Source organism: Anolis sagrei, chromosome 1, assembly GCF_037176765.1.
Source record: "Anolis sagrei isolate rAnoSag1 chromosome 1, rAnoSag1.mat, whole genome shotgun sequence".
Classification (NCBI taxonomy): domain Eukaryota; kingdom Metazoa; phylum Chordata; class Lepidosauria; order Squamata; family Dactyloidae; genus Anolis; species Anolis sagrei.
This window is the reverse complement of record NC_090021.1, coordinates 286,338,338-286,362,920: the sequence shown is the minus strand read 5'-3', so window position 1 is coordinate 286,362,920 and position 24,583 is coordinate 286,338,338. Positions and strand designations below refer to the sequence as shown.

The following is a 24,583-nucleotide window of genomic DNA, read 5'->3' as shown; positions in this document are numbered from 1 at the left end:
TAATAATAATATAAAAACTTTATTTGTATTCTACCCTATCTCCCTAAGGGGACTCAGGGCAGATTCCAACCTAACAATGGCAATCATCCAATGCTTACATAAAACACATGATACTGATATAAAATTCCAGGAAAACCCCATATATAAAAGTAGCATTAAAACCTAACATCAAATTAAAAACCTAGCATCAGTAAATTAAACTTGACATCAATAAATTAAACTACATGTAATTAGATAAAATTATATAATAATATAAATCTAAACAAAACACCCACATGAGTATACAACAGCCAGCAAGGGTTCACCAAACAGTGCGGGTTGGTTATGTGGTCGTTGGGCTGGTTTGGACCAAGGAAGCCTAAATAAAAATAATTCTCAACCAGAGGCCTGGTAATGATCTAATCCTCCTCATCTCCATATGCTAGTGTGTAAAAGTAGGTCTTCAGTTGTTTTTTAAAGGAGAGGAGGGAAGGGGCCACATTATTTCTTTAGGGAGAGAGTTCCAGAGGTGGGGGGCAACCATTGAGAAGGCCCTCTCTCTCGTTCCCAGCCATGCTTGGGATGGGGGTGGGACCAAGAGCAGGGCCTCCTCTGATGACCACAGGAACATCATTCTTTAATTCCCACAAATCCTAAAAGTTGGTAGGTTGTTAGGAATTGTGGGATTTAGAGTCCAAAACACCTGGAGGGCCAAAGTTTGCCCATGCCTGGGTTACAGCTACACTCTTGAATGTTGTTTTCTTTTGTACTTCCATCGTGATCTTAAGTGTAACGCAGGACATACGACAGCCAAGGTCTTTCTTTATATAAAACATTTATTACTATGTTAAACAAGGTTTCACAAAGTTACATTTAAAAACAGATCTAAGTAACCTCACAAGTTTGACAATTATGATCATGCTACAAAATTATACTGTATTAAAACATATTGTCACCATGCTAGGTGCTTAAAAATTGCTACTCCGCCTTGGGAGTTTTAGAAGTCTTATCTTTTAGTGGAGCTGGATTGGTCCACAAATGAGAGCTGCCTATTTCAAATGCCTTTTGACAACTTAATATAAATTATTATGTACAGTAGATACCTGCAGCCCTATGGACTAGAAAGCAAGCAAACACATCTCTGTTTCCCATCAGTATGGCTTGAATTTCTTAAACTTCCAATAAATACGATTAATATAAAGGTACCCCAGCTCCAATAGGGTCAGCAAGATTCACATAGTTGTGTTGAAATGTTTCAACACAGTTGTGTTATTAACATTTTAATACAGTTGTAGTGAACCTTTTCAGGACACGTAAATTCATTTCTAATTATGACAACAGGCTTAATAATCTTAAGGGATCTAGCAAAACAAGGCAGCTCAAGCTTAGAGCAATTGCTTTCGACTGCTTCCTTGGTTGAGCATCCCTTTTCTCTGAGTAACCATACACCAACCACAAACCATTCACTTTACTTTCCACCAACATCCAGTGCATAATTTTAAAGTGCAATTAAATAAGACCCCCTTTTTCATTAATTTTGGCAAGTAGACTTCTGATTGTTCAAATGGTACATATATCTAGCCAACATGGAAAGAAATGGAATTACTTTTTGCAACCATTTTTTCTGAAGGAAAGGTTTTCACAACCATGGAAAATAAAATTTTTGAAGTTTATTGGGCAGCAATACCAAAACAACCTGATGCTAATCAGAAAAGACGTTAAACACCCAAATTGTACCTGTTAGATGACCATTTTACTATCCCTTGCTGTGATTTTCTAACAGGACTTCATAAAGATTGTGAATTGCACTTTTGATATTCTTTTAGGAAGGGAGGATCTTGTCATTAGAAAGAGTGACCCATGCCATGCTGACTGCCACAGCATGTTTTTGTAGCATGTTTTATGTTATTTCTGTAAAACTGAAAATGAAATACACACAGGCATGCAATTGGGTTAGAATCACTTTCCAGCCATGTGTTCCATTTATCTATTCATTCATATCCAGTTCCAATATATTAAGAAAAAAAGATACAAATGACATGCTGTGGAAATGGGGGAATCTCTTTGCCTGTGATGTGTGGAGCACCTACAAGATATACAGGAAAAAATACTGGTATCTACCAGTTCTATGCATATTCGTAATAGCTTTCCTAAAATGTACCTGACAATTCAAAATACTGCACCTGATTGGTTTAGCCGAAATTTTCACTATATTCATATCTTGAAAGGGGATCATTCAACTCACACTCCACTTGTTAAGGCTCCCTTCCTTCCTTTCTGACGCCAGCTGAAATAGAGTGCTCCCCAACTGCAAAATTATCATTCAGTATTCTCACTTATCCAACTTAAACGGGCCGGCAGAACGTTGGATAAGCAAAAATGATGGATAATAAGGAGGGATTAAGGAAAAGCCTAAAATGTCAAATTATGCACCAAAATATCATGTTTTACATCAAATCCACAGAAAAAGCAGTTCAATACACAGTAATGTTATGTAGTAATTACTGTATTTACGAATTTAGCATCAAAACAGACGGGTTCTTTCTCCCACCCTGGACATCTCCCACCCTGCCTCCGGGTGGGAGGCAGACTGCGTTGAATAATACAGAATGTTGGATGAGCGAAGGTTGGATATGCGAAACTCTACTGTATTTGCATAGATGAAGTCAACTATCAATCTTTTCACAATAGTTATGATAAACTACTAAATATATCCTTGTACCTGTAGAAAATGTGATCTACACTGCATTTAGTATTCTGAAGAAATCTTCAATCCACTACTTGGGAGTTTTTTTCTCTTCCTCTCACAGAACAGCCTGTATGTCTTTTTATTTTAGTTGTCAAAGCCTTATTTTGTTATAAGCTAAACTTGCGTCACATCAGCACCTTTTCACCAGTCATCTTTTTAACTTTGTACAACTTTTCCTTAACACAAATCAATCCCAACACAAATCTTTCATATTTCAACAATTTTCTCAAAATGTTTATGTGAGGAAGAACACAAAGTACAATTCAACATTATTTAAAATGTAAGTCCATTCTTTTCTATCAAGAAGAGTATACAGGATATGGAGAAGCATTATAATTAGTACTAGGGAGAAACTCGAGTCAAATGAAATGCAGGTTTGGGTGAAGGGCCCCCAGCACAACAGCAACAGCAACAGCAACAACAGGTTGTTTGTTGAAGGGCCCTCAGCACTATCTTCACACAACATTTCTCTACCAAAATTAAATTTACATTTAAAAAATATTATCATTATCAACCTGAGTGAAAAGGCTGGCCAATGGATATTTAAAAAAAAAACTCCTCATGCTGAAAGACAAATGAAATGTGTATTTTGTTTTGTTTCTCAGTATTATGCAGAAGATTATGAGCTATCTGGAGTTTCTATTTTAGCCATCTTTCATCACCACAGTTCCCAATAAAACAGGACTAACAACCAAATATAGGCAACTGGCACTATGGCCATCTTTTCTATGAACAGTTGTCAATTCAGCTCAAGCAACAAAAAGAATTTGGATTGAAAAGTAATTTGTCACTTTACAAGCTAATCTTCAAAAAACACCATCTGTCAGTTGGAGTTTAAGAATGTTACATTGAGAAAGCTTAGCATCAAGACTTAAATAAACTCACTTTGCTAATTAAAGGACAAATCCATGCATCTGTGTTGCTCTTATGTTACATCCTTCACAGCACTTCACAAAGTCATATGCAATCATTTTCCAGAAAGGGTACTATTTTGTGATTAAAGTTAAAAGACCATTCAAGCTTTTGAACAGTCCTATTTCCACAATGCAAGCAGAACTAGAGACCCAATTGGCTTCAACAAAAGAGTATTATAAAACAATAAACCTCAGCTTAAGCGGCTGAGGGAAGAAAGGAAGAGCCCTGAGGCTGTTAGGAATTGTGGAAGTTGAAGTCCAAAACACCTGGAGGGCCAAAGTTTGCCCATGCCTGCTATAGAGATACCATACTTTATCCAAACAGCGTTCATCTCATTTGCTAAGTATGTCTATGCACAAGTGGCAATACATCTAACCAATACTTCTGAAATTATAGTGTGTGTGTGTGTATGTGTATACATAATATATCTTCAGAATTCTATAGCTGAACTTTAAAAAAATTAAATAGAGTTGGTTAGTCAGATTACCATGTTTTCTGCACTACTTACATCATTTCAATTATCGGTCTTGACCATAACTGTAAAGATTATCGATGCATATATTTTACTATCCTTCCTTTTCATATATTAGCTGGTGACTTCAAAGAGAAAATAAAGAAATGACTATTTTTCTATTTTATAAAATTTTAGCCTGATAGTCTCAAATTTGTACGTACCACAAACACTCTTGCATATGGCCTTACTAGTAAGTGTATTCTGAGCTGGAGGCTTAATTGACACACAGGCAAAAGATTAGAATAGATCTACCCTTGGGAAAATAACATCAGGCATTAAGACTGATTTATTATTATATCTTTCTTTAAAAATAAGGAATTTACTTATAAAGATTTGTAGAAATAATTATCATGAAATATAAATATATGTTATAGAAGTAAATACTTTATGCCTTGGAGAAACCAATTAATGGCATGTGCATGCTGGTGGTATAAGAACAATAAGTTAATTCTAAAATTTATTTTTGCCTTTCAAACATAGTTCATTTTTTCCCCATTGACTTAAAATTATGCTTAGGTTTCCCCGAAGTGTAAAACTGCCCAATTCTTTTAAAGGAGATTAATATAATAAAAGTAAAAAATAATTTCTTCATAGAAGTCGACAAATTTTAGATAAAGAAAACAAAAGAGGGAAATGTTTTTCAAAGTAACAAGTCCCCAAATCATAAAGGAATTCTGGACTTAAAGGAATGGGGACTTGCAAGTAACCTAATCAACAAAGGAGACTGACAAATGCCTATTGCACTGATTTTGAATAGTGTGGTAGAGTATCATATGAGTAACCAGATGCTATGCAGCTGCTACACTGTAAGGATAACTATTGTGTACAAAGCCAAAGCATGATCAGAGTGCATGGAAAACAGACAATTTCCATGGGCCAGTGCAACCCAACACCTGTCTACTCAGAAGTCCTACTGAGGTCAAAGGGAGTCACCCTGAAGAAAATCTACATAGGATTGCACCTTCAGTCACTTCATTTTGATGATTTTGTACCACACGTTACTAACGAACCTGATTGTCGGAGTCAAATTAAGTGCAAAGAACCCAAAGAAGATATTTGCCTTGGGCAAACAATAATGCCACAGGGTTGCTGTGAGTTTTTCAGGCTGTATGGTCATGTTCCAGAAGCATTATCTCCTGACATATCTACAGCAGGCATTCTCAGAGTTTGAGGAGTCTGTTGGAAACAAGGCAAGTGAGGTTTATATATCTGTGGAATGTCCAGGTGGGAGGAAGAATTCTTGTCTGCTTGAGGCAAGTGTGACTGTTGTAAATGGCCACCTTGATTAGCACTGAATGGCCTTGCAGCTTCAAATCCTGGCTGGTTACTGCTTGGGGTAATCCTTTGTTGGGAGGTGTTAGCTGGCCCTGATAGTTTTATTTCTGAATTTCCCCTGCTTTTTGAATGTTACAAAATCTGGCTACTAGTATTAAAACACTCTAAAATCAGGACAGTAAATAAGATGCGACACTTAAAAAGCAGGGGAATTCCAGACAAGACTCAATCGGGGGCAGCTAACACCTCCCAACAAAGGATTACCCCTGGCAAGAAGCAGCCAGGTTTTGAAGCTGAAGGCCATTCAATGCTAATCAAGGTGGCCAATTTTTGTTCTCTGCTTTGTTATGGAGTTATGGGGGATCATCAGTCACAACTCCAGTAAACTTACGTCACTTCCATCTTAAGTTCTTTGTCTTCCGACTTCTGTCAATGTAATCTAGCTCTAATGTTTCCCACATCGATTTCCATCAGGGCTTTCAACACCCTTTTCTTTTTGACTTGAGTAGACTACTCTTGGTTCTGCTGCTAAGCAAGCACTAAAGCACTTTCTTCGGTTCTGCAGAGCAATTCAGAATTGACCTATGTCAGTTCGCCACTCCTACTGGTATTCCTTGGATTCAAAGGAATGCTCTATGCATGCAACGCAAACAAATCATACAACTAAAGCGTTATCTACCTCATCCCCTCTTCCCTTTTCCCATTTCACACTTGCCTTAAGCGGACAAGAGTTCTTTCCTCCATCCTGGACATTCCACAGATATATAAACCCCACTTGCCTAGTTTCCAACAATCCTCACAACCTCTGAGGATGCCTGCCATAGATGTGGGTGAATGCTTCTGAAACATGGGCATATAGCCCAGAAAACTCACAGCAACTTGGTGATTCCAGCCATGAAAGCCTTCGACAACACAATAATGCCACATTTCTCTCTTCTCTGTTTTTAGGTCTTTAAAAGGTTTAGCATTACAGAAGAAAAACTCTATTCAGGGAAAGGTGAGAGAAAAACAGGCTGATTTCCTCTAAGTGAAATGAAATGATAAAGCATTACCTCTCTTCCCTTTCTGCAATGTCTTCAGCTGTCATTCATCAACCCTGGAACTGACGCTTATTCTCTTATGCCTCTTTAGACAGCTGCTACCCTCCTTAGATTACTCCAATTCCAGAATGATGAAGAACTTTGCCATTCAGCAATAGTCACATCAACAGTATAAGCCTTTGTTTGGCCCAAGAGTCTCTTGTTCCTTAAAGTATGTGAAGAAAAACTCAAGTAGCACATCAAATCAAACTAGTGTTTAGGAAAGAAGTATGTTGTCTACAACAAATATATTGCCTTCACTCTTTTATCTAGCCCTATATATAAAAAGGCTTGCTGCATGTCAACATTTAAGATCCCAATGCAGCTTAATAGTATACATTGTGGGCTCTCAGCTAGTGACATGCTTTGCTTTTAATTAATGCCATCAGCTTTGTTTCTTCACTGGAAAAAACGAACTCGAAAGTTCTCCCCTGATATTAAGTGTAGTCATGTCTAACTCTGGGGGTGGTGCTCATCTCCATTTTTAAGCCAAAGAGCCGGCATTGTCCGTAGACACCTCCAAGGTCATGTGGCCAGTATGACTGCATGGAGCACTGTTACCTTCCTGCAGAAGTGGTATCTATTGATCTACTCAAATTTGCATGTTTTCGAACTGCTAGGTTGGCAGTAGCTGGGGCTAACAGCAGGAGCTCACCCCACCCCTTGGATTCTAACCTCAAACCTTTCAGTCTGCAAGTTCAGCAGCTCTGTGGTTAAGCCGCTGCACCACCAAGGGGCTACATGGTTGTAATTAGAAGAGCAGATGGGAAGAAAAGGATGAGAGACACCCCAACAAACATTTAAACATACCAAGTTTCAGTTTTTTTTCATCGGAGATACAAAAAAAAGTACCTGATAAAAAGACTCTTAATATTAAAACATTGTTTCCTTGACCCCTACTTTTCAAATTACTTTTAAAACAAAATCTAAGCAAACATACTAATAAGTAGGAACACAAGTAGTCGTTTTCATAAAATCGCACATTAAATAAAAAAAGTAAAAAATAAAAAAAGGACAGATGCTTCTCATAATTGGCATCCTCATTTTGGTAAGTAACTCTTTGGGAGAGGAAGGAGAACATGGAAATGAGTCAATTAAAAGGTTGCCCAAGCTTTTCTTCAAAGTCATTTTTATATAAAAGCTTCGCCTAGTGTATAATTGCTGGAGATACATCAATAATTTAAGGGGAAAGAAAGAAACGTTCTGCTAGTTTTCTCCTTCTTCGCCTTCCTCCTGCTTAATAACTGGAATCCCTAGAAATAAAAGGGAGAGATTTTTTTTAAAATCACTAATAATACCAATATTCTCATATTCCATTACAACATACTAACAAATAAGCGGATTAACTGAAACACTTGTGAAACATCACGCAGCATTACAGCAACACAGACATTTAGGGTAGTCATGAAGACAAGAAACAGTTTGAAAGCGTAATGAGAGTCAGAATTCAGGATGTAAAGGAAGATACACATATTCATTTAAGCTGATATTATTAGCTTCCTCTTTTCCCACAGTGCTAACTACAAATTGTTTCATTACTACGGGAGAATCTTTTCCAGAGACATATTGTCAAGCAATGCCAGACAAGACATACTTTTACTTAGGTGATCCCTCGTTGTCCAAGTATGATGGCCTTCCAAAGGTAAGGTCTTGACGGTGAATTCGTAGGTGACTGTAGAGCCCTAGTCTCGTCCCACATATTCTTCCACAGTGGGGACATGGGTTTCCAGGTGGAAGGTGGTTCTGATCAGAATTGGTTTGACACACCTTCCTCTTGGCATGTTTCTCCCTTTCTCCCTCCATTCATGCCTCTTCAAATTCCACAGCACTGCCGGTCACAGCTGACCTCCAGCTAGAGCGCTCAAGGGCCAGGGCTTCCCAGTTCTCAGTCTCTATGCCACAGTTTTAAAGATTAGCTTTAAACCCATCTTTAAATTTATTTTCCTGTCCAGCAACATTCCGTTTTCCGTTCTTGAGTTGGGAGTATAGTAACTGCTTTGGGAGACGGTGTTCTGGCATTCAGACAATGTGGACAGTCCAGTGGAGTTGATGGCATAAGAGCATCGCTTCTTCAAGCACGCTGACATTTGTCCATCTGTCTTCCCAAGAGATTTGCAGATTTTTCAGAGGCAACACTGATGGAATCGTTCTAGGAGTTGAGTATGACATCTGTAGTCAGTCAACATTTTGCGGATGTATGTGGGGTTGGGAGGACAATAGCTTTATAAACAAGCACCTTGGTCTGCCTATGGATGTCCCGGTCCTCAAACACTCTCTGCTTCATTCAGAAAAATGTGCCCTTAAAGAGTTCAGGCGGTGTTGTATTTCAGTGTCAATGTTGACTTTTGTGGAAACATGACTGCCAAGGTAACAGAAGTGGTCAACATTTTCTAACACTACATCATCAAGCTGTATTTCTGGTATTGCAGAGGGATTGGCTGGTGCCTGCTGGAAGAGCACTTTGGTTTTCTCGATGCTCAATGAGTGGCCGAGCTTTCCATATGCTTCTGCAAAGATGTTTATAGCGGCTTGTAGGTCTTCTTCTGAATGCACAGACTACGTTATAATCAGCATATTGGAGTTCTATAATAGATGTTGTTGTGACCTTGGTTTTGGCTTTCAGTCTGCTGAGGTTAAATAGCTTGCCATCTGTCCAATAGATGATTTCCACTCTGGTGGGAAGCTTCCCATCAACAAGATGAAGTATCATAGTGATGACGATGGAGAATAAGGTTGGGGCAATAACTCATCCCTGTTTGACACCTGATTCCACCTTAAATGGGTCACTTTGGGAGCCATTGATGTCCATGATGTTGACATCATTGCCAGACAAGAAATATGTAAGTAGGGATCCAGGTTTATTCAAAAAAGGATGTTGCATGTCTGGACACACAAAGATTCTTATATGCCCCCAATTGTTACAGAAAAAAAATTAACACTTTGCATTGCCTGAAATGTTAAATGCCACCTGGCTTCTACCCAGCTCTCACCATCAAGTTTCTTCAGCCTGGGCACTCGCCTGGTTGCTTCTTCAACCCAGGCACTCTGTGAATCAGCTGAGTATTTCTCTTCCAGTGGATTACCCACAAACACCAGATCTTCCAACAAGGGTAAGTCTGCCAGCCTCACAAACTCCGCTGCAACCAGAGAGACAGAATTGAAAGTTAAGAATTTGAAACAAAACCAAACCAGAAGTGCATCATCATTCTTTTTGAAGACTAAAATCCTACAATCAGATCCTGAGAAGGGCATATTCTCTGTGGAATATCAAGCACACACAGAATGCCATCCTTTTTGCATATAACTACATATCAATGAACCTTGAAATGAGAAAAAGGTGAGATAAATAAAATAAATCAGAGGTTAATGCTTAAAGATGTTGTTAGTAGATAGTTTGCTGGCTCAGGAAGGTAGTGGTCAATTTCCTTAGAAAGGAGTGTTGCAAGATCCAGCTTGGTAATGGGAGATCGAAGTGGCATTTTAAATCCGTGTCCTGTGTTTTAATAACTGTCCTGTGTATTTAATATGTATTTTATAGAAATATGTATCCTTTACAAGGATACATTTAATATGTATGTTTATGTTTATTCTCATCTGGCAAAAACTAGTTTCTATGTGTGCCTGGCTACAGCAAGCAAGTTAAACAGCAACTTCCTCCAGAATTCTTTAACAAGCATGTGTGAATTTCAACAGTACAGGAATAATCCTATTTCACCGCCTACTCTCAGAACGTTAAAAAAAGTTGGCCAACACAATGGAAATTGTAAGAAAAGGTGGAGAAAAAAAAATCAATGCGCTTTGGAAAAAAACATTCAAATTGTTTCTAGAAGATTCAAAATGTGTTGGTTACCCGTGCTAAGCAAATTTCACATGGTTGTTTTATTTTGCATACATATAATGTTAGTTTTTAATTAACAGTTTTCTGAAAAATATCCAACTTTATACTGTACAGGACTTTATCCATATTTTGCCCATGTTGTTTCTGCCTCTGGTATCAAATTTTCTGTTGAAGAAGTAGTCCCCAGGAAAATACCTATTTAGTTAATTGAGGTACATCTGACATTTTGGGGACATCGATGTTAAAAGGGTTGAATACACATGTTTCAAACGATGTAATTCTTGTAACTTCAGAAATCAATTCCTCACTTAACCTAAATTATTTGGTAAAATTTCATTAAACATTACCAAGATGTTTCACAATGATTCTGCCTTACCCCAGTCTTTCACCAGATTATTGGACATGTAGAGAATTTTCAGCTTTTTCATGACATGGAGCCCTTTCAATTTCTCAATCTGGTTGTAGGAAATCCAAAGTTCCTCTAAAGTATCACCAACTGCTTCCTAAAACACAGTAATGTTTCAGATAAGTATGTTTTGAAGTCCTGTTGTGTTAATTGTTGATGGATCCTTACGAAATAAAAATATTAAATAGAATACATCAACAGTTCTTACTTCTTTCCCACAAAGTTGCAAACTGGAAAACGCCAACAGTTATACTTTTGAATATTGTTAGCAAAGATATTATTCTTACTGGGTCTACAATAATGTAAGCCGTAGCCATCTTACTTACGTACCAGCCCATTTAGATTCTTTATGTTGTTTCTCCCCAATGACAAAATTCGCAAGTTTTCTGCAACAGAAACAATAGTTGTCTTATTTCTCTATACTAGTAACCCTTTAAACAATATGAAAGCTTACAAGTTTGATAAATAATACCCAAGAGTGATTGATTGGCCCAGCTGTGCCATAAAAAGGAAAGGATATAGTTTTAAAAGGTCTTTAGCCTTTTTTTGCTAGTGTCCCAACAAAATGAACCATGACAGTTAAAATGGTGTGAACCTGCATTAATTCTACATTGTAGATGAACCATCAGGTATCTTTCCAAAGATTTCCATGGTGCAATAGAGCTATAGATGTTTACATAATTGATGAATGGAAATCAATATATTATAATACATGCCTTGTAATTCCATGTTAGAACCTCTGTTACTTCTAACGCTCATGATCTCTTTTTCTGTAACAGGAATATCTGTTGATTTTCGCCCCACAGAATTAGTAGCAATTTCCAAGCAGGCTGCCAGACAGAAAAGTGTGACTAGGTCTTTAGAAACTTGTTTTTTCCTGTATAATTTTCTAGCACTCTCAAAACCAGGGACAGCTTAAGCTTTCATTCAGTAATTTTAGCGGTTTCCCCAATCCTTAATTTAGCTATGTTAAAAATAGGAGAAGTAAAAAAAATGTAAAAATAGAGTCTGTTCATAAGCTATTTTGGAAAATGTGATCTTTCAGTCCTTTTGATGCAGAATATAAGGAATCACCCGATACCTTATACATACCTATTACATACTGGACAGAATATGAAACTGATAAAAGAGGATGAATGGTTAAACCCAAGTATGGGTCTTACTGTGGATCTTATGGCTTAGCCTTACAGAGATGCCAGGATGGTTTCAGAGCAGGTACCATAGGGAAAGAGAGAAGAACACAGCTAGGCAGCTTGTTATTCATATATCACTTACTTAGACCATTCAAGTTGGCAATTTTTTCAATACAGTTTGTAGATAAAGATAACTTCCTTGAAATAAAAAAGAAAAGAAAAAACATGTTAAGAGAAACACAAATATTACTGAAGCAATAAGGTTCTTCTTATAATGAATATTTCCTCATGCCACATCTTCCTCATAACTTTACATCTAATTCCTTTCATGTAAAAGCTTTCAGATTTTCAATGAGTTTCCAAAGCCAGTCACAAAATAACTGCTTTAGAGAAAAATTCTCAATAATATTCACACATTTGAAACTGTCAGAATTAGATGAATTTTGGAATTGAAAAAAATAGACTAAAAAGAAATTTAACAATAACCTATGTGCCATTTAGAGATATCAGCTTAAATATCCCCAGTAGTGAACAGGGCTCTCTTTCAAGAAGAGAGGAAGAGTCTTGTTGGTCAGCCCAAAGTCCCATCTACCCAAACTGTCTGTTCCTACAGCAGCTAACCAGAAGTGATTAGGAAACCCAGAAGAATGACAGGGAAACAACGTCACACTGCTGCTTGTGATTCCCCCAGCAACGTGCACTGAGAGGCATACCACTCCTGACACTAGATATTATATATAGTTTTTGTTATTAATAGACATAGACTTTTGTTATTGTTGAGTGCCTTTCCGTCCCTTGCAACTCATGGCAACTCTATGAACAACCTATTATGGAAGTTTCTCGGCAGACTTTCTTCACATAGGGTTCATTCCTTGCCTTCCTCAGAAGCTGAGAGAATGTGACTTACCCAAAGTCATCAAGTGGATTTCCATGACTGAACAGGGATTCAAACCCTAGTCTCCTAGTGTCCTAATCCAACACTCAAACCATAACACCACTCTGGCTAAGAGAGGATAACAGCCATATTCTCTGTGAATCTCTCCGATTTCCTTTGAGTAGCCATCACTACTTGTTATGGAACTGATTTTCAGTCTGATCATGCCTTAAGTAAATAAGTGTCTCCTGTTGTCACTCACTTTCTGACATTTTCTTTTTTTCCTCTCCCATACTCTTGCAACTAATTACTGTAAAAAGCAAAGCATCACTATTGCAAAAGGTCTGAAGACCTTGCAGAGAATTTTTAATATGTAACTGAAGGTGACAATTTGCCCATATCTGGTTCAATTGTGATGGCTACATGAGAATATATGACTTGTTTGACCAGCAAAGCAAAATCTGAAAGAATGTTTAAAATGAATTTGTGTAAGATATGGACAAAATTTATTCCAAGTATATTTTAGGTGATGTCTGAACTGAGCAAATGTTGAACTCAGCAGACAGATTGGAAATCTAAGCAAAAGAAAATAAAAACGAGCAAGCAGCTACAAACTGTACATTTGGAAGCTAAAAGCACATTTTGATTAATATAACTATGATTTGGAATGATGTTTGAATTATGTGAACATGGGCAATTATGTAACTGAAAAGGAAGTGTTTGCAAACTGGGAGTTCATGCAGTGGAAATGAGTTTATGAAGAAATTAATGTGGTGGAACAAAGAGACACAAAGTCTTGCTTAGAATTACTGAAGATTAAAAAAAAGAAAACCACGTTCACAAAAAATCTAAATAATCTAAATAAACCACCTTGATTCGCTGATAGGCTGAGAAAGGCGGTATACAAATACATTAAATAAATAAATAAAAAAGAGGACAGGAGCAGTAGCACAGAAAGCAGAAGGTAGATCTTCCTCTGTGCTCTAATGTACAGAACCTACTCGCAATTAACAAGAGTGGAAAGAGATGCATCCATCTTCTCTATAGGAGGAATCTGGGCATAAAGCTTCACTTCCTTGGCCTCTGATGGCTTCTGGCCATTTTTTTCTTCCTAAAAAACAGCAAGCAAGATAATATTATATTTTTTTAAAATTACAATTATATAAACAATCAATTGCGTATATGAAAAATAATACTACTTATTAAACATAACTGTTATCATTATCACTTGGTTGCAAAATAATTTGCACATAGGCTATATGTAATGTTTATTGAGAACTAATGGTTTTTTAAAACCTGGTTTGCTACTTGCTTACATAATCTATGACGAGATAACTATAATGCCCTTGGAAAACTCACTCATTTCCAGAACACATAAAATCTTTTACCAATTTGCTCCTGGTGAAGAAAGTACAGCACAGACTCTCCTCAAACATGCTAAACATTTTAATACAGTCACTTCAAGAAGCCTATTTCTTTCATGCCTTTCCATACAGTGATCTGAAATTACAAAAGGTCCATAATATGGGTAAATTCATTATTACTGTTATTTATTTATTTTATTTATTTATTTACAGTTCTTATATTCCGCCCTTCTCACCCCGCAGGGGACTCAGGGCGGATTACAGTCAACACATATATGGCAAACATTCAATGCCAGTTTGACAAACAACGTTTAACACACAAATACACCAAGGCTATTTAACTTTTTTCTGGCCGCCAGGGGAGCTGCTGCTTTTCATCGTCCATCAACGACACCGATGAAGTTCTTCCGCATTCCACATTCCCCGGAGTCTTTTTTCTTTATGGCCTCATAAATTAGTTAAATTTAGCCTCCCACACAAGGTGGTACCTTATTTTCCTACTTGACAGATGCAACTGTCTTTCGGGTTGCAAAAGTTGACAACGGGCTACACAATGGCTGGACACCCACTCCAGCCCGGGCTGACTTCGAACTCATGACCTTTTGGTCAGAGTGATCTTAATGCAGCTGACACTCAGCCAGCTGCGCCACAATCCCGGTGCAGTTAACCCACTGGATTATTTCAGGCATTGTGGTTAACAGCAATCTAGGCTTTGTTAGAGCTCTTGAACAATCAGTTTGCAAAGAGATTGGACTGAAAAGCTTCCTGGTCACATAGCCAGTGATTATATCATTTGGCTTTGACTGGACTGTGAATATACAGTACAGTCGAATGTTTAAAACAAGGTTTAATGGGAAACTACAGCCACTGGTTCCACAAAAAAGATACCAGAACTTTCATATTCCAAGTACTTTTTTCATATATGCAGTCAGATGACAAACTTTTCTAAGCATTGTTCTTCTATTCATCTATTTAAACGTGCACTTTTATCAAGGAAATAAGAGCAACAAATGGAAATAAGGCTATTTATTTAACAATTGCATGTTACAAGAGACTGTCAAGTCTCTTGTAACATGTATCTAAAAAAGGCAGAGTATAGCATACTCTCCTTCTGGGCATCCACTTTCAGTTACCAGCCATTTATTATTTTTAAAAACCAAATACAATAATAGCTTAATACTGTCACTACATAACATACATCTTTCAAAGCAGAAGTTCCTAATGCTTCAGCCGGATACAAATATGGTATGTATTTGATTAATATCAATTCCAAGGATACTGGAACTTATTATCAGCATATCTCTAGCTCACCCATCTCTGAGAAGAGAGCTGTGTTTTGGGTACATTTGTGTAGCACAGTAAATGTCCTCTTTTTTCTCCTCAGAGAAAAGAAATGGCTCCCTTACAATTAGTCTAAAAGGCTAATTATATGAAAAAGGCATGGCAGCTGGCAAAAGATCTTTCAAACACTTAGGCAGTAGATTGAAGTAAACATGAAGTAAACATATTTTCCTTAATTACATTGGTCTTTACAAGGGCACTTTGCATCAACGCCAAGCTTCTAATCTCTGCTTTTAAGAATTTCTATCTCTCTGCTCCGGCTAAATTTCACTCTTATCTCCTACTTCTCCTCTACTCTAATTTTTAACTAAGCTTATTTTCTATACTAAGCTGGATATATATATTTTCCTATTAATCCATTATTTTCTTCTATCTATTTATTTATTTACCATATTAATACTCCACCCTTCTCAAGTAGGGGACTCAAGGTGGCTTATATATATATAGGCAGCGATTAGATGCCATAAAAACATCCATAATAAAAACATATATGTTAAAACAATTATTAAAACATATAAAACCCTAAAACCATTTATTGAAAATCACACAGTCCAATATTATAGCCCATAGCCATTCCAATCTGTCATTACACTATTCCATATTTTCTTATTGCACTGATAGATTACTCACTGAATGCTTGGTCACACATCCACATCTTTAGCCTTCTCCTAAAGGTCAGGAGAGAGGGGGCTGATCTAATTTCACTCAGGAGAGAGTTCCATAGCCAAGGGGCCACAACTGAGAGGGCCCTGTCTCTCATCCCCACCACCTGCACCTGCGAAGAAGGTGGGATCAAAAGCAGGGCCGCCCCAGAAGATCTTAACCTTCTAGCTGGCTCACAGAGGAAGATATGTTCAAACAGGTATTTCACTTTTGCAATTTTCTCTTAACCAACCCAATTGCTCCTCATGACACCTTGGTTTCTGTTTCTAATCCTTCAAACAATGAGTCTGTTACACTCTGCATAGAACAGAATTCAGCATATTCTTGTATGTGAATATTAACTGAAATTAGAAGAAGCAACACCTCAAACAAAGCAACTGTAGTGAAGACATTGTATTACATGGATTTGCTTCAGTTATGTGTTTATTGTGAACCAATGGTAAAAATTAACAAAGAATATCCACATTTATATCTATCTAACTATCTCACACACACATATGCATATACACAACCTACTTACCCATCTGGCTAGAGCTTCCTTAATAGTTGTTGCTTTAGCCTAATGGACAAATACATGGATACATTTTAATCAATTAATTCAGAGTCAACTTAATAGCTTTCTGGTTTTAAGCTATAAATTAATCAATTATATTTTAAAATATTTACCTGCCACAAGATAAAAACACTGTTTTCAAAGGAGGCAGGGGATCCACTGAGCAAAGGTCCTTTCATTTCCATGAGGTCTAGGCCTGAGCACCTCACTTATACAAGACTATGTAACATAATCTGAAAAATGTTCTGTTCCTGGTTTGGAAGTTTTATTTCCTATTTAAATTGTGCAATACTTACTTTGAAAGTAGTTGTTATCCTCCAGAAACTTTGTTTTTGTGGCTGAGAGAAGTACTATTATTTCCTTCATTATAGTTGCTTCGTTTGTAATTTTCATTAATGAAAATATGCCATTTTATCCTTTGTGCAGTTTAATAATTTTTACCATGTTTTATGATAGAACCAATTAGGAAATGACATTTATAACACAGGAACAAAAATCATGTGACATAGTGTAATCCTTAAATTGGCTAGAAGATTCTCCACATTATAATTCAAAAAAGTAACTTTTACAAACTCTGCAGGAGGTGGTGCATCACTTGACTCCCCACTACATTTTGGTTTGGTTTGCTCAATAACAAACTGGGAGGACTGGGAGGTTGATTGTTAAATCTATACCACTGTCACTCTTTGAAAGCTTTGAGTTTCTCATGCTTTCCCCTCTCACAGTTTTATGGAAAAGAAAATGAATTTTCCATTTTAACACAAAACTCGCTCATTCTGCAACTCTAATTCTTGTTCACCATACATTAAAACTTGAATTCAACAATGGACAGTTTCTACAAAACATTTAGAAGACACTGTATACCAGTTAATATGGCTGGTGACTTTGTTATTTTCCTTCTCAAACAGAAAGAATGAATGTAATTTTTCTGTGCAAACAACTTTAATATCAATAGTTGAAAATTACTTTTTCTCCCATTCCCATTAAATATTTTGCAAACCACAGAGCAGTGCAGTCTAGAGACACAAAATATAGTCAGAGAAGATCTACTGTAAGTACAAGAAAATGAAGACAGAATTAAAACAAAACACTGCAATGTAAATTAGCTTTATAATCCCATCAGACACTTTGCTGAACAGAAACTAAGCTGTCTAGTTTCCTAATGAATTTGGAGATAGTATCAACATTGCACTAAACACATTTCTGCCACAATATCGATGTAATAAAATCTAAGATGGAAAGAGCTCTATAGCTTTGCTATGGATGCAGCTTTAGGTTAAAACCTAAACAATTACAACTCAAGGCAGATTCATACTGTTCATTGTGCTGTACTATTCAAAATATACTGAGCCAAACGGAAGGTATTCCAGTAAAATGAAAAACTTCCAAGGGTACAAAATAAAGAGAGCACGTAAAAGCCACAAAGGCACCATATCCTTGGATTTATCATGTTAATGCATATTAAATAAAGTTACATGGAAATATTACGAAAATAATAATTTCAGTCAAGATCCACCAATGCTGATTGTGAATTTAGGAAAATATTTCAAATATTTACCATTCTACTGAAGGTGACTTCTAGCAGTCAGATCACTTCCGGATGATAAGCTGCAGCAACTATTAAGTTCTCTCTTCAAATGAGTATCTTCCCTAAGTAGAAAAAAGTTGCCATTACTCAAATTGCATCAGACTTCAGCCATCACAGAGGCAATATCACAATCGTACACCTGCAATGAAAAGGCAAGAAAAGGAAAACTTGCAAGAAAAAAAATCCTATATCCAAGAATTCATGTTATATACTAGAACTGAGACAAGTCAGTCCAACCAGAAACATATTATATTATGGGTTACCACAAATTTACCTCATTGTTAAATAAATGGAATCAGAAATACATATTGCTCTACTGCAAAATATGCAGATTTGCCAGTGTACCATGGAATATGTTCTACTTGCTGCTATCTTATTGTTCCACACTGGGTTGGATTCAACACAAACCTCATGCAAAGAGACAGATTCCTTATGTCAGTGGGAGGTTTTTGTTGTACTGGAGTTTTTCCATTGGATAAACAGAGGAGGGGGCAATCTTCACAATTCAATCCCTCACAATCTGCTCTGACTCCTGCAAATCTGCTCTATAGTATTAGACAATTTACTGGAGCAGACTAAGGATGCATCTATGTTGTAGAAATAATGCAGTTTGACACCACTTTACTTGCCATGGCTCAATGTTACGGAATTGTGGGCGTTGTAGTTTTACAAGGCCTATAATATTCTCTGCCAAAACGTGGCAGTGTCAAACTATAAATCCCAGGATTTCATAGAATTGAGACATGGCAGTTAAAGTGGTATAAAATTACATTCATTATTTGCCATATTTATATCCCGCCCTTCTTACCCTAAAGAGGACTCGGAGTTGCTAAGATATAAGGCACAATTTGATGCCACACCAACATATATCCAGCAAATGTACATATACATTAAAATCAACAGCTAAAGATATATCAGACATTAAAACCAGTTATTAAAACCACATAATCTAATATCAAAGTCTGAGGCTATCCCTACTGTCACTGCACCATTCCGCATTCACATACTGCACTGAGAGATTACTACCTGAAAGCTTGGTGCCACATCCATGTTTTTAGCTTTTTTCCTGAAAGTCAGGTGCTAATCTAATTTCACTAGGGAGTTCCACAGCCAAGGGGCCATCACTGAGAAGGCCCTGTCCCTCATCTCTACCAACCGCACCTGTGAAAGAGACAGGGCTGAGAGCAGGGCCTTCTAGGAGTTCTCAACCTCCAAGATGCTTCATAGGGGGAAATATCTCCTTCTTCGAACTGGCGTGGGAATTAAGATCTGCTGGGGAGGCCCTTCTTTCAGTCCCATCACTGTCTCAAGCACGGTGGGGAAGAGAGACAGGGCCTTCTCGGTGGTGGCTCCCTTGGTCTGTAATACCCTCCCTAAATAAATTAATTTGCCCCCTCTATTCAGGTCTTCTGGCTGAATCTAAATCAGACAAGCCTTTGATCCTGAGTAATCCATGGCCAATGTGATGAATCATTGATAGTAGTGGCCCACACTTTGAATGGTTGTTATGACAGATAGCCAGCCAGCAGGTTCCATGGCGTTTTAGGAATTTTATAATTTTCAATTTTTTATAATTTTATTAATGAGGTTTTTATGTGGTTTGATTATACTTATGTCATTGCATTTATACTTATGTATTGTAATTAGAGGCTTTCAACACACATGATGTTGTTCAAGCCTCAGCAGCAAATTTAATCAACGAAAGGAAGCAGGAGAAGAGATTTTTCTTTGCCACCACCCTTGTTGTCTTGAACCACTCCAGGAGTGGAGCATCATGAATGAATGAATTGCTTATTATACCATAAGTCATGACATAAGTCATGACATCACATAATATACAATCTTTAAAAGTACAAAACAATAAGTTCAATAAGCACTTTCCAATATAAATATTAAAACTTATTCCATATACTGGCTCTTTAAAATTACAGTAGCAGTGACATGATATCAATAACAAATGTCTGATTTGTATCATCCCAAACTATCTCCATTTCCATTTCTAGTCTCCGCTGTGGACTTTACTAATTTAGCTCAGATTTTTTGGGTTGTGACTGCATATGTGGCAAATTTTAATGTTATATTTTTGGAATGATCTGCTAACAACTCACAAATAACTACTGACTGTTGCCATACTGCCCTTTCTTTCAAAAGGTCTCCCAGAAGATTATTTCAAGGGTCATTATACAAAGGGCAATGTAACAGATAGTATATCTGAACCTCTCTTTCCCCAGACCCACAAATACAAAGTCATTGGGCATAAGGGATCTCACTATATCTTCCCTTTAACCAGCCTGATGGCATTGCTTGAAAGGGGAGGGCTCTTCGGAGGAGGCTCTCCTTTTGCCTCTGCTGATATTACAGGCTCGTCTTGTGGGAACAAGGGAGAGAACCTTCTCCTCTGTGGCCCCCCGACTCTGGAACTCACTGCCCAGTGAGATTAGGCATGCCCCTACCTTAGCAACCTTCAAGAAGAATTTCAAAACCTGGCTTTTCTGTTGCGCTTTTGGAGAGTAGCCATACATCCCCTTTAGTTGCTCCCCCTCGATGTTTGTACCTATTATACACTTTCCCCTGCCTGTCTGAAGGCCTGTCTCTATGACCCTGTTTTTATGAGTTTCTCCCTCACAAATAATCTGCTCTACTCCTATGTCACCCTGAGTTTTTAGCATTTTTATCTTGTACACATGGCCCGCTCATTGCTATTGTGATTGTGAATGATTTTTCATTGTATTATTTTATATTGTTTACTGTATTTTTATGTTTTATTTACTTTATTGTGTTGTGTGTTTTGTGCTCTGGTTTTTATTTTATTGTAATGAACTTTTGGTCTTGGCCTCATGTAAGCCAACCAGCCTCCCCGTTAGAGAGATGGTGGCAGGGTATAAATAAAGATGATGATGATGATGATGATTATTATTTTCTAAGGATTACAGACGTTAAGTCTTGAAGATATTGTTGACAATCTTGGTCATTCTTAAATAGAGGATACCAAGTGGTGAAACCCTGCTGTTTATTAGTACGCAAGTTGGATTGGAGCAACATCAATTCCCCAGAATGTTTTGGACTTCAACTTAAGAGGCTGAGGGGGAAAAGGAAGGGGCCTGAGGCTGTTAGGCATGGTAAGAGTTGAAGTCCAAAACACCTGGAGGGAGGGCCCAAGTTTGCCCATGCCTGGTCTAGATGCCCCCTAGCACTAACTCAAGGGAGAATGCTAAGATCCTGAGTCACAGGATTCAATAGGCAGTTAAAGCACTTTTTTCATGTTAGAAGCTACTTGGGAACCTGCAAGTCGCTTCTGCAAATTTTTGCATTTTGTTTTTTCCGCCTAAAAGATACTCCACTTAGGCAGAAAAAACAAAATGCAAAGATATAGAATGGGGGACACTTGGCTCGAGAGCAGTATGTGTGAAAAAGATCTTAGAGTCCTCGTGGACAACAAGTTAAGCATGAGCCAACAATGTGATGTGGCGGCAAAAAAAGCTAATGGGATTTTGGCCTGCATCAATAGGAGCATAGTGTCTAGATCTAGGGAAGTAATGCTACCCCTCTATTTCACCTTGGCTAGACCACACCTGGAATATTGTGTCCAATTCGGGCACCACAATTCAAGAAAGATATTGACAAGCTGGAATGTGTCCAGAGGAGGGCGACTAAAATGATCAGGGGTCTGGAAAACAAGCCCTATGAGGAGCAGCTTAAGGAGCTGGGCATGTTTAGCCTGAAGAAAAGAAGGCTGAGAGGAGATATGATAGCCATGTATAAATATGTGAGAGGAAGCCACAGGGAGGAGGGAGCAAGCTTGTCTTCTGCTTCCCTGGAGACTAGGACGCAATGGAACAATGGCTTCAAAATACAAGAAAGGAGATTCCATCTGAACATGAGGAAGAACTTCCTGACTGTGAGAGCCGTTCAGCAGTGGAACTCTCTGCCCCGGAGTATGGTGGAGGCTCCTTCTTTGGAAGCTTTTAAACAGAGGCTGGATGGCCATCTGTCAGGGGTGATTTGAATGCAATATTCCTGCTTCTTGGCAGGGCTTGGAGTGGATGGCCCATGAGGTCTCTTCCAACTCTAGGATTCGATGATTCTATGGTGTGAGAGAATTGGCCGTCTGCAAGGACGTTCCCCTGGGGACGCCAGGATGTTTTGATGTTTTTACCATCCTTGTGGGGGGCTTCTCTCATGTCCCCGCATGGGGAGCTGGAGCTGATAGAGGGAGCTCATCCACACTCTCCCCGGGTTCGAACCTGCGACCTGCCGGTCTTCAGTCCTGCTGGCACAAGGGTTTGACCCACTGAAACACTGCCAGGCCGCTATAATCCTGCCTTGTGGGCTCAGCTGCCTCCTTCCCCGCTTTCCCACTGTTCCCTTCCTGCCCTCGGCCTAGCAGCCATCCCAGCCGAGCCTCGAAAGGGCCTCTTCCCTCCCGCGGCGGCTCCTCCGGCTCCTCTCCCTCGGCCCAGCGCCTCCCGAGCTCCCTTCCTGCCCGCAGCCTTCCCGAGGACTCACCATTCGCCTCATCCTGGTTGCTATCGCCTCCCGCTTTCTGTTGCTAGGGCACGCTCAGCCCGCGCGCATGCTCACCTGAGGGGGAAGTCGGCGAGCGGAATCCACAGCTGCACCATAGAGGCTCACCTGGAAACAGAGGGGCCTCTCTTCCGGAAGTACCATAGAGGTACGAGGGGGGGCGAGACCGTCTTCGTGTACGACCCTGACTTCCGGTTAGGTTTCAGATAGAGGTTGCAGTCCTACGTTGGAGGAGCTCAAGGATGGCAGGTGTATTACTCTTGCTTGAAGACCAAGGCCCCTTCCACACAGCTGAATAAAATCCCACATTTTCTGCTCTGAACTGGAATATATAGCAGTGTGGACTCAGATAACCCAGTTCAAAGCAGATATCGTGGAATTTTCTGGCTTGATATTCAGGCATATATGACTGTGTGGAAGCGCCCTAAGGGTGTCCCTTGGGGAAAAAATGATTGGGTATTGTAATATTGGGGTGTTGTAGGTTTTTTCGGGCTATATGGCCATGTTCTAGAGGCAATCTCTCCTGACGTTTCACCTGCATCTATGGCAAGCATCCTCACAGGTAAGGAGTGCCCAGTGGCGCAGTGGGTTAAACCCCTGTGCCGGCAGGACTGAAGACCGACAGGTTGCAGGTTTGAATCCGGGGAGAGTGGATGAGCTCCCTCTATCAGCTCCAGCTCCTCATGCGGGGACATGAGAGAAGCCTCCCACAAGGATGATAAAACATCAAATCATCCAGGTGTCTCCTGGGCAACGTCCTTGCAGATGGCCAATTCTCTCACACCAGAAGCAACTTGCAGTTTCTCAAGTTGCTCCTGACACGATCAAAAAAACTCCTCAGAGGTAATGACCTCACTACCTCTGGGGATGCTTGCCATAGATGCAGGTGAAACGTCAGGAGAGAATGCCTCTAGAATATGGCCATATAGCCCCAAAAAACCTACAACATCCCAGTGATTCCAGCCATGAAAGCTTTCGACAATAGTATGATAGCTGGGTCCGGAAGCCCTGAGTGTTATGGAGATGCCACATTGCCCCTTCGGGAGTGCTGTTTGTGCAAGACTTGTCTAATGTAAGCCAGGCCAGAGACAGATAATATTGAAGGAATGTAAAAGTTCTTTAATGGTGATACCCTAACCCTGAACCATACCGTAAGCCTAAGCCTAACCCCTTATCCAAACCCTTACGCTAACCCAAATTCTAAACCTTACCCTACCCCTAAACCAGGGGTCCTCAAACTTTTTAAACTGAGGGCCAGGTCACAGTCCCTCAAACTGTTGGCGGGCTGGATTATAATTTGAAAAAAACATGAATGAATTCCTATGCACACTGCACATATCTTATTTGTAGTGCAAAAAAACACTTAAAAACAATACAATAATTACCGTGAAGCACAATTTTAACAAATATAAACTTATTAGTATTTCAATGGGAAGTTTGGGCCTGCTTTTGGCTGATGAGATAGGTTTGTTGTTGTTGCTGTGTGCTTTCAAGTCGTTTCAGATTTAGGTTGACCCTGAGCGAGGGCCAGGTAAATGACCTTGGAGGGCCGTATCTGCCCCCTGGGCCTTAGTTTGAGGACCCCTGCCCTAAACCATACCCTAACCGTAACCCCTTTCCGTAACCCTAACCCAAACCCTAAAAGTTGCCCTAACCCTTACCCTAAGCATCTCCTCTTTTCTATCTTTCCTTCGCTCTCCCTGCTCTCACTCCGCCATCTCTCTTCCCTTATTCACAGCTGCTTTTGTGGCATCTACATAATGCTCAGAGCTTCCAGACCTAGCTATC

At 38.9% G+C, this 24,583-nt stretch overlaps 1 protein-coding gene across 6 annotated transcripts; it reads right to left on the bottom strand.

The window, feature by feature from the left end:
* On the bottom strand, nucleotides 1–22,937 carry DNAL1 (dynein axonemal light chain 1). 6 transcript variants are annotated; one of them, XM_067462814.1, is made up of 9 exons: nucleotides 22,778–22,937; nucleotides 18,242–18,333; nucleotides 16,651–16,689; nucleotides 13,764–13,873; nucleotides 12,031–12,086; nucleotides 11,086–11,141; nucleotides 10,726–10,852; nucleotides 9,491–9,648; nucleotides 1–7,764 (listed from the first exon to the last, which is right to left on the bottom strand). In XM_067462814.1, the coding sequence occupies exons 2-9, from the start codon at nucleotides 18,242–18,244 to the stop codon at nucleotides 7,684–7,686; spliced, it is 630 nt and encodes a 209-aa protein (XP_067318915.1). In that variant the 5' UTR covers nucleotides 18,245–18,333; nucleotides 22,778–22,937; the 3' UTR covers nucleotides 1–7,683. The 6 variants fall into 6 exon arrangements, with proteins under 6 accessions (XP_067318915.1, XP_060617087.1, XP_067318917.1 ...); XM_060761104.2 differs by having other exon boundaries at nucleotides 9,502–9,648; nucleotides 22,778–22,934; XM_067462816.1 differs by having other exon boundaries at nucleotides 22,853–22,933.
* Nucleotides 22,938–24,583: the final 1,646 nt, after the last annotated feature.